At 41.0% G+C, this 11,468-nt stretch overlaps 1 protein-coding gene across 1 annotated transcript in view; it reads left to right on the forward strand.

The window, feature by feature from the left end:
- Positions 1 to 7,406, forward strand: part of RIMS4 (regulating synaptic membrane exocytosis 4) — a gene marked incomplete at its 5' end in the record, with an annotated part of 41,116 nt that extends 33,710 nt beyond the window's left edge. The window contains one exon of the mRNA XM_019509726.1: positions 2,440 to 7,406. Within this exon, the coding sequence (XP_019365271.1) occupies positions 2,440 to 2,658 (219 nt within the window). The remainder of the gene's footprint in view (positions 1 to 2,439) is intronic.
- Positions 7,407 to 11,468: the final 4,062 nt, after the last annotated feature.

The raw sequence follows: 11,468 nt of genomic DNA on the forward strand, positions 1-11,468 counted from the left end.
AGTGCTGGGGCTGCTTGCCGACTAGCCCTACATTGAAGCACCCTCATGCCCCAGCCAGCCTTTCCTGCAGCACATTGAGCCTAGTCAAAGCAGCTCTGGGTTGGCAGGCTGACCCCCAGCAAAATGTGCTGTGGTAAAGGCCTACATGCAGCTGCACTCTCAGGAGCTTCCTGGAAGCAAAAAACTGCAGAGAAATAAGCTTTGCAGTTGATTGCTGCCCTCTAATGGCACATGTCGATGGACCCACAGAGAACTAATAGAATGATTATTTTTTCAGTTGCCCTCTGTAACTATAAACCCTGTTGTATAACAGTGGCATTTGGGTCTACTAATAAACTATTCACTTTTTTCCATTGCCAGGTCTATAGCATATGAAAGAGTAGAATGTATGTGTGTAAGCTAAGGTTTATTTTCTTTGTTTATATAAATTAAGTTTGTAGAATCTGCCAGAACTATCTCCTGATCAAATGTCTTGTCTGCTTCCACATTTGTCTTTTACTGCCATATCCTTCCATCAATAAAATGCCCACTTTTAATATTTCAACAGCTTTTGGGGGAAGAAAATGGTTTTTTATTGTCAATTATCCTCACTCTGAACTCACCTGTGTCTTGAGCCAAATAGGTCATGCCCAGGTTCCCAATGTGTTTTCTGCTGATGCTGCTTGCTGTGCCTGTTTCACCCTCCATTGGTCTCCATTGTGTTGTAAGTGTGATTCAGCTTTCACCTTGGCTTGTCTTACCATTTATTTCTGATTAGATCTTCCTCTTAGCATTCAAGCCTTCCTTCCCAGCATGTTACCCTTTCCATTCTTGTGATGCCACGTGTATCTTGTATCACTGTGCCAACTTGCCAAGGTTAAGCTTCTGCCTTGTCACCGGGTGAGTAACCATGTCTCATCACCATATGGCATGTTGCACAAGATGCAGAAAACAAAGGCGGTGTTTGCTCTTCGTGCTGCCTTTTAACTCTCTGCAAGCCAATGCCCCACCCCAGTTTTTCTGTTCAGTACAACCATTCTGTCTTCTCTCTGCAAGCCTCTTCTGGCCTGCTTATTTAGTCACGCTCCACTGTAATGCCTGGAAAGAGAGAACTTCAAATGTTCATATAAACAAACACATTACCCCCCTGAACAACCATAAGATCTGCATGGCTATCAGGGTAGGGGATATGCCATGCTAAGTGCTCAAGAAATTCCTTTATCTGTCACCAGAGGCAAAGACTTTTGTGGGTGATGTCTTTTACTGGACCAGTTGCATGATTGGGATAAAGTTAGACAAGCTTTTAAATGCAAGGCTTTCTTCATCAGGTCACCCTCATTTATCTGTCACCCTCATTCATATTGCATAGGACATTGTGCCATTAGTAGTTCCACCAATTCCAGTGGGACTAGTCATGGTACGGCTTCCTGTGAGTAAGTATATCACATCTGCCTCTCATTTTAGCAGATGAAAAAAGAGCTTGAAATCGCCACCACCTCTCCTTCCAAGATTCTTTTGCTTTTAAAAAAGGCATAAATTACTTAATGGTTTGAAGGAGAAATGTGGTTCTGGTACCAACATTTGTGTGTTGGGATTCTGGCCAATGCAATATTATAAGAGAAATAGAAAAGATGGGTCCAGGTTTTACATTCTGATTTGCATCCTTTTTATTGTCATTGAAACCATATTAGAACTTGTAGATCCCCCAAAAAACAGAGGCTGTATTGTGGCCAAGTACAACTATGTAGTAAGAAATCCAAAGAGGTTACATTTGCAAAACATACCACATGTTGGACCCCTTCAGTTGCACAGGGGATCTCTGAAGGGAACATGCGCCTATTCAGGCAGAAGGGTCTGCCTCTGCAGATCAGCATGTAGAACGATGGTCTAAACAGACAAGGCAAGCTAGGGAAGGAAAAAGGCCATACTGGTATCCCCATTTTATAGATGGGGACTTCATGCATGCCCCATTCCTAGTGCTGCAGCATTTGTCGCACACATTACAGGAGCATGTTTAATAAATACACATGCACATGCCCATGCATCTGTGTATGTTCAGACACACTCATTTTTAATTAATAAAACAATTACTATTTTTAGGATGCATAAAACTACCTCAAAACAACAACAACAAAAAATAACAACAGCAACCCTGCCCCCTTCTCATGACCTAAATAACCTGGCTGTAAATTGGTACCATTAACCCATGCACTGCAAGTGTATCTTGATAAGTTTGATTTACACCCTTTAAGATACAGCAGTGTGGATTTAGGATTCTGTTTTCCGCTGTGTAAAAAATAGATGTTGGATCCAGAGCCCATTTAAACTCCAAGAGGGCCTTTCCATTGACTGTAGTAGTTACTGGATCAGGCTTAGTATGAACTGCTTTTTCAAAAGAATATATGACTCTCTCTCACTTTATTTGAGAACTAACCATGTCCCTCTCGTCTTGTTTCCAAGGTGATAGTCTGGGGAAACTATGGACGCATGGAGCGCAAACACTTCATGGGAGTAGCCAGGGTTCTCTTGGAAGAACTGGATTTGTCAACCTTAGCCATTGGCTGGTACAAGCTTTTCCCGACCTCCTCAATGGTAGATCCCACTACCGGTCCACTCCTACGCCAGTCCTCACAGCTTTCTCTGGAGAGCACGGTGGGACCTTGCTGTGACAGGTCTTAATGAGTAAGGAAAGGGGAACTGCTTCTGTTTTTTAAACATGCTGTCAAGGTTTTGTTTGCTGGAACTCTGACCTCAAGTGCGGTGCATGTTCAATCAGTTCTTATGGAGCTGGAAGAGGAGGATAACCCAGTGACCTTAGACAGAAGACAAGGGAGAGGGCAGTGCAATCTTCTCCATCTAAGTTGGAGGTGCCATGGGGCATGAGTCCTAGTTGTCAGTTATCCATACCCCCCATGTTTAACTTCTCTCACAATCATTCTGGCACCCTTATTACCATTTACCTTAGAAAGTCACAGCATCATTTTTTTGAGCAGGGAAGGTATTTTTCTTAACTTTGTACTTTATGAATTTCCAAACCAGACTTTTCTGGCATTGCCTGAAAGGTTCAGATGCAAAAATCTGATCAGAAGAGAGCAGGGATGGCAAGCTTTTATGGGAGCTTTGTGTTTTTTATACAATCTTTCTCCTTAAAAATGAATAATAAAAAAGGAACTCTTTCTTTAGAGTAAATTCTACATCAAAGAATCATGTTAGTTGTAAAACAATTGTTGGTTTGTTTTTAAACTGTGCCAAATTACCAGCAAGTGTCTTTAATACATTCTTGGCTAACACTGCTGATGAAGCATATTTGATAGGAAAATGAATAGAGCATACTTTACTAAGACCAGACAGTTCTAAGGGAGGCACTTAGCACGATAATTAGCTGCAATTTTGCTCAGAGAAACACTGAAAGTGGGAGCTGAACATCAGACTTTCAGTTTGCGATGTGGTTTACTAGCACGTTGTCAGATAAAACATTCCACAGTTTGCAAACTCCTTCCTTTTTGCCATGCATCCCTCACTCTACCTTCTGCGTTCTGTCCATCTTTTCTGTGTACTGGTACATATCTTATAAAGTGCTACCCTTCTTCTGCCAACATGTCATGCTGTGAGCTAACTGGAAATAATAGTTTTATTCAATGACAGGAAAGGGTGTGATATTTCTGGGAGCGCAGCAAAGAGAAACTCAACTTTTCATCTTGTAAGGGGTTCTAGAGAGGGACTCAACTTGTCCCCTTCCATGCTTAAAGAAGGTGGAGTTGCCCAAGGCGACCCTGTTAATACACAAGCATTGTTAGGTGAATTGAAAGAGGAGGACACTTTTCCCAGAGTGCAGAAAGAGGTGGTGGCTGGGGAATCTAAGAGATGCTCTAGTCATAACATATATATTTTTTGCTTAACGACAGCAACAGAGGACATCCATTGCTAGCTGTAAGTAAATGCAGGTTAACCCTGTAATGTATATTCTGTGAGCTGCTGAGCAGACAGTAGCTGCTGTTAAAGAGAGTCATATATACTAGAGCAGTGGGGGTAATGCGCTATTTGTATTAGGTTGTTCAGGTGATACAAAATCTTATGCTTGGAAACACCCATTCCCCAAAGCCAAGGAGAATTTTTTTAGAAGGCTGACAGATTTCATGGGGTTCTCTTCATGTGGGCCTTTCTGCTAGATTTCTTGTCATAATTTTGAATGAAGATTTTGTGGCTGGTGCCTCAAAGTAGGTGCAAGGAAGTATTTTGTTTTGTGATTTAAGAAGCCGAGGTCCTATGTAATGCTCAGGAACCAGCAAATTCCTGACTTGTCATTGAAACGCACTGGATGTGTCAACATGTGGACCACAAATATGTCAGAATATAAGCATGAAGTTTTATAGGATGGAAAAAGTGCTTGTGGTGATTGCTTGTCTGTGGCATTTTAAATTTATTTTGAAGCAATTACAGAATAGGTGCAAAAATAATGGACCCAACAACGAGCTCTGTAAAAACTGATATAACATAAAAGGGGAAAGGGACATAAACCTAAGAATTTTAAGAGTCTCAGGATAGTAAAGTTTCAACATTTCAGTCCACTCTCTTAATTTCTTTGGTAAACTATGTCTCTGGCCTCACTCTAATTATTTTTTCCTAATTGTATTAGACAATTTCTGTATATTAGCTGACAAAAGTTTGTTGCATGCTGGTCAAACTATGTTGTGACTCTTTTTTTTTAAAAAAAAAAAGCACATTAACTGTAATTCAAGTCAACACCTTTTCCTCTTGGTATGTAGTAAGTACTAGGCAATATTGTACAATATGTGTATGAACTAGAATAGATTAGGTAGATTTAGTGGTTTGTAGCACTGGATCTTTTAATAACTATGTCTTTAAAAGGACTGTGGGAAAATACAAATACATTCCAAGCCTGATAACTGAATGGCAGGGGTCCTATATTCAGTTATTTAGAAAACTTTTTATCGGTATATGGTTTGGACATTATCTACCTGTATATCTAGTTAGTCACATTTTACCTATGTTCATTAGTATGTATGCAACTTTTTGAAACCTTTAATTAGGAGTTGGGGGATGATATACACCAAATTAAGTACCTTCAAGAAATCTCCTTTTGGGACTGGCTGTTGGAGAGCTTTGATCCTCCGTGAACAGGAAATTCCACAGGTTTTTTGTCCCCCTCTCCAAAAACTTTGCAAGCTCAATGTGATCAGTTTAGTTAAAAATAGGACTTATACAACTTTGACTGTCTTGTCCATGTTTTTTATTACATTAAAAGGTCCTTGTCATGTTAAATTCTTATTCTATAAATTGTATTTCCTCTCATGTGTTATTTTATTAACACCTGATATTATGTAAACTGAAACTAGTTTTTACCTTCTGTTTGATGCTGTGTTGTTTATCTTCTGTTGCTCTGGCATCAGGATAGTAGGCTAGTAAATCTGCTTCTGTTTCTTGTCAGTTTCACTTCCTGTTTCTTATGGACTAAGTCAATGTTGCAGTGTCTGGTTCCATACACTGTCGGTCATACTTAGAGGCAAATAAAATTTTTTCACTGAGATTAAAACAAAGCAGAACAAAATCACAGCAACTCTTCTAATGACTCATGCAGGCATAGAGATGAAGGGCAGGCCAGGTCCTTACAATCATAGTCCAAACTTCTCCATTTCTCAGGCTATAGAAGCTCACACAGTGGCTTCTGCATTTAACTCAGTAACTTTGGGTAGAAGTAAAGGAAATATTTTCTAACCCCCAGTTTTTAAATAAAGACTCCAAATGATAGAAAGTCCAAGCAGGGTCTTAGGCTTAGAAAAGCTTTTTTGTGCCAGACCTAACTTTTTCATTCAACTCCAAGATAAGATGATGTGGTAGCTCTAGCTTCTGCTCTGGTCAATTAGAGTTTGTAAAGTAGCAGTTTTCTTGAGCAGTTAGCATCTGAAATGTGAACTTTGGTCTTACTTTTAAAAGGGCAAAACACTTGTTTTGTGTTTAAATCTAGGTGTTAGTTATTATTATTCTTTGTTTTTTTAAGAAAAAGGAGTGGTACATATGTGATGTGCGAGTAAAGAGGACTGAGTATGGGGACTAGTTAGTGTCTGCCCAAGGCAAGGCTGATTCTCCATTTCTTACATTCCAAAAGCTACACTTAATCCTAATGGGAGGCTTGGTTACAAATGCAATGAAGGCTCAGTCTGTGGATATTAATTTATTTGTTGTCTATACTTTTTTCAATGAGAGGATGGTGATGACCACATCGCTGAGGACAAAATTATCTTTTCCCACTGATAATTCTATGAACACAAGAAGAACAGAATATTAGAAGTGAGAGAATTGTTCTGTTAGTAAGCTGCACAAACAGAAGCCATGTTGGGCAAAAAATCTGATTTTCCATCCTCCTGGTGTTGCTTTCCTTTCTCTCAACCCATTTGGCATGATATAGAGACAAAACAAGGTCCCCATCCTGTGACTGAATCAGTAGAGACAGACCAAGGGAACCTCCACAGACCCAAGGCATTAGGGTTTAGTCTCTGCAAGTCTATCTGGAAGATCAGGGCAAGGGAAACCTTGGCCTGATCCTGGCTCAAAAAGTGTATCCCAACTTCACAGCAAAGGAATTTTTAGGGAGGTCACTGAACTCTTGGGCTGTATATATTTAAAGTTTTTAAATACTGGATCCTTTATCAATCTAGTGTTCCAAAATCATAGGTCTTCTGGAGTCAGGACATTACAAGTTTCTCTATAATGTTGAGGCAGTTAGCAGAACCTCATCCTAAGCGTGGTTGGTAATGGGTAGACAGCAAGACAACTTTTTTATTAAATTCATTTTGAGTTAGTTTATTACATGCTATTATTAATATTTTAAAACAGGATAAATATTTTTTCTTTAAAAACAAGATAGCATATGTTTTTTAACAGATGACATGATTTAGCATTTTCAAAAGCATTTAATGCTTTGGGTATGAAGTTTACTCATTCTTCTGATTTTATATGTTCTTTGTTATATTTTGTCAACATTTTTTCCAAAAATGAACAGGCATCTGTAAATAACAACCAGAAAAGAGTCCTATAGAAAGTTCTGTTGAAACTGATCATTAAATTATTATTAAAATATTTGTTGGCATTCATTAAATCTCAGCTACTATCCAAGCCTTTGTTGAAGAACTTGATGTTGTATTTTCAAGATGAAAACTACTTAGCTAGTTTTGTCATAATTCTGTATTCTGTATAAAAATCTTTTTATAAAGAAAGTCTAATAGGCTAACAAGCAATAATATATTCCATTTGGTGTGCACAGATTGTGACTTGCAGGCTGTAGTACATATTGTTGATAAAGTATATAGTTGTCTTCATTCTTAATGACATCACTTTTGAAAAGAACCATATTAACTTTGAAGGTATGGTTAAGAAAATGAAGATGGGGCTATTGCCATGTGAGAAACTTTCATTATGATATAGACTTGCCCATCAACATGAGATATCTTAGGTTATGAATGCAACACAGCTGTAGGTAACTCAAACTACAGCTTTAATAATAGTTTCAGTGTAAACTTCATGACTGTTTCAGTCTCCCTGATGTTCTTAGGCAATTCAGTATTTGTAGTTTGATAAGGTTTTCCCACTGCCACTGCAGCGCCTCAGACTGTGAAAAACTTTGCATTCTGGGGTCATGCCAATTCTGCCCTCCAGCTGTGGTTCTCTTTAGGATACCACAGGCAAACTAAAGGCAGATTTTACTGAGTGGCATGCTGAGCTGCTCATTAAAGCTTTTGTGGGGGGTTTTTGTCCATTCCACAGATGGCGTTTTGTCATTACAAAAAATCCACCCAAGATGGAGATAAACACAACTTTGTAAAGTGTAACGTGGGATAATGCATAAGCCAGTGACAGTCCCATGCAGTTCCACAGAAAGTTAGATAATGCTGGGTTCATTTAAAGACCATTTTAACATGGCAGGACCAGACGATAATTTAGATTTTAAGACTGTTTTAGTATTACAACACACAATGTATATTCAGGATGCAATGAGTAAAATAAAATGTAGGTCTTGCAATGAGTTTGGATGCTCCTCCATGTGAGTTCCCCCATGTATCAAGGAGTCTATAGAGAAATCCTCATGTTGATTTCAAATTTACTAAGCTCTTGGCCAGGTCTACAATGACATGCTGGGCAGAATAATATAGCTGAATAAACTATCATACATTAACCCCAGTGTGACAGACTAGAATATTTATACTGTCAATAACTGAATATACTTTGGTAATAAGAAGATTGGTAGCTGACAAGCCTGTGTCTATTATCTTGGACTCCAACTGAACTAAGCTATGAAATATATGTAGTCCCGCTTCTCCTAATGGGATTATAGGTGGCTTCAACCTCCAACAACATGGCCACTATCTTGTTAACTTGTCAAATCCCCATCTATGCCTCACCCCTACATGACCAGCACCAACATAAAAATGAGACTTCAGGCAGCAACAGAAAATTCCACTCCCTCCCAACACGCACACAACCTTGGCAGCAGTGTCTTTTTCCCAGGGAATCTCAAACTTTTCTTCAAAGCATGAATGCTTCTTAATGGAGAGGTTGTCTTGAGGTCTTGCCCTCCCATTAACGATGGCTCAGAGGCAAATCTCCTTGCTTTGAAATACAATCTCTCCTTGGTTGCTACTGTCATCCCTTACTGAGTAGACAATTTCTTCCAGCTTGAGCTTCTTCTAGGGCAATATATAGCAGCTGAAAACAAGGAGGAGGAGAGAAGCCTGCCAGTTCTCAGCCAGTTCTCTACGCAGCACCAGCAAATGCAGCTTAGGACCTGTGTCTTCATCACTTTCCAGAGCTGTAACATGAAACAGACTTCTGCAGCCCAAATATTCAGAATTTGCCTTTCTGTAGCAAGTTGCGTGCCTTGGGAGCTGTGACACAGCCTCATCTGTGAGGAAAGGGATTACTTGAGTCCTGGCCACTGAGCAATAAGTGGTTAGGAGAGAAAACCAATCAGAAGGCCCATTTGGAATAAATCCCAGTCTTTATTCATGCAAATTCCCACTAAAACCAAGCTGAGTTGGCTGAATAATAACTGCAGCACTAAGCCTTAAGGGCCAGGTTTTAAAATGGGTTTCAGTGCCTAAAGATTTAGAGAGGTTCAGACTGAGATTCTCAGCAGTACTTTAGAATATCCCACCAGATGCCTATCTGAAGGTCTAGGTGCCTAAATACCTTTACAGTTTTGTCAGATGAGTTATTACTGTTTGATCCGTCATAACCTTTCACTTCTCCATTTCCACAAATCTGTCTTCTCAAGTGGAGTGTGTCATTTTGAGATATTTAGAGAAAAAAAAAGAGTTTGGGTGATAGACACCAAGCCCTCGCCTTTTCTATTAGCTGGATGGTGACACACCATGGAGTCATGCCCAGTTCTCATTCCATAAGGGAAGAAACAGTAGGCAAAAAAAAAATCAGCAGGTGAATCAAGCTACATCCCCACAGGGATTGCTCTGATCCTGAGATGAGGGTGGGGAGAGTGCATGGCAGAAAGGACTGGCTGTTTAGGCAGCTCTCCAGTTTGAGTTGTAACGGAATCGTGGGCATGGACAATCGCATTGTTGAACTAGCCAGCACTAAGGACAGTGCCATAAGCTGCCACCTGCTTAGATGCAAAACTCCCAGCCATTTTCGTGACAGCTTTGCCTCCAGATCAATGGCAGGCTTTTCCCCTAGGAGGAGCTTCTAGCAAGGATAGAGCAGAATCTGTGGCCTCAAATTCCAGACAGACTATCAAAGTTAGAGTAGACGGGATCAGGAGGGGAGCGCTCCCCCTACCAGCAATAGGGCAAGGGCAGCTCTCCCTTCAAGCTTCTCTGTTCCACTCCTCTTGCCTCTCCCTCAGCCAGTTCTCTCCTTTCGATAGGATTTTTCCTCCTCGAGGTCCCAGTTTTATTTCAAATGACAGAGATTGGAGGCTGATCTTGGCCCCAGGTAGGTGCCACTGGGCTGACGTATTCCATTCTCCTGGGGCCACTACTGCATCCAGACACTGCTGAGAAGTGAGACCAAGTCAGCATGGGGTTGAGCCCATCAACAACCATCCTTGACCTAAGCTGCAGCTCCTTTGAGACTTTCCGCATCACCCATGCCATTATGCAGGGCAGGGCTGGTGATGACACCCATCTCTGTCTTCTCTAGCATTTCTACCATAGTGCACCTACTTTCTGTCCTGTGTGGAAAAGTAGCTACCAAACTCCTTAGTATAGATGCACACTCAAGACCTGGTCCTGCTGCAGCTGCTAAACAAATTGGCCACTTGATCTCTGGGGGACCATTCACATCAGGATTATCCACAGGAATAAGTGCTGCAAAGCCTGGTCCTTAATCTGGGATTAAGGTTTAAATTACCTCGAGGTAGCATTGTGCAAGTCTCCGAAGAACCCAGCATTCTCTGTTTATAACCAGCAAGGAACTGCTGCATTCCTAGAGCATGACAACCTGACTGTTGTCCAGTCTGATCTTCTTTGGTTTCCACTTGGCATCTCTGTGGCTTGATCAGTACCCGGGTTGTCGTGCTGGTGCTCTCACTGTCACAAGAAAAACTGCTTTAGTTGGACAGAGACCATTTTTACTTATTTGCCACTCTCCTTACATTATGGCATTCACGGGGGAGACTGTCAAAGGGCCAAGTGGCAGCAAAATGCCTAACTCCTGTTGGCTCTTAGAGGCAGGCATCCCCAGTTGACACTTGAGCCACTAGAACGTTCCTCTGTATTTTCATGCATGACTCGGCTAAATCTCATGCATGACTGCATTGCAGGAGATGTGCAAACACACATGATCACCTCTCAGTGACCAGGAGGCTGGCATCCCAGTTCTCCAGGAGTCACAGGAGCACTGCCCCCACAGTGAATCACTTGCAAGGTGTGTGGACTCCCTTGGGTGGAAACCTTTGGAGCAGATCGCTCCATCCATATCGCACTGTAGTCCGTGAAGCGTGGTGTGACCCGGCGCGCCATGCATAGCGCCGTTTGTGGGCTAGTTGTCTGTATTTAAAGGAGGGTTCTGCTGTACTTTTTTCCTGTCTGTAGGTTTTATTCAGCCAATGTGTGACGATTGAGTGATTTACAATTCAGTGTTCAGCTAATGACAATGTTGATAATGGTGATAATAAACCCTTTTTTTTTCTTAAATCAGATTCAAGGATTTTCATTGAATATGTCCATTACCTATCATAATCCATGTCCTGGCCACTGAGGTTTTGCCGGCCCAGAGTTTCAAATTGCCCATTTGTTCTCCCACTAAACACTTTAATTGTCTACATAATTGCATATGAACACGAAGTCCACCACTTCCCAGGGCTTGGAATCATTGCAGGTGATGAGCTTAGGACACTGCTGATGCCCTGTCTCAGGTAGAAATTGCCCCATACACTGCTTCCCTATCTAATCAGGTCTTGAACAACTCTGGCAATAGGGCCATACATAATACTAATAGCTTGCTGCCTGAAATCACCT

The sequence above is a fragment of the Gavialis gangeticus genome, unplaced genomic scaffold (genome assembly GCF_001723915.1).
Source record: "Gavialis gangeticus isolate Ggan-Ray unplaced genomic scaffold, GavGan_comp1, whole genome shotgun sequence".
NCBI lineage: Eukaryota > Metazoa > Chordata > Crocodylia > Gavialidae > Gavialis > Gavialis gangeticus.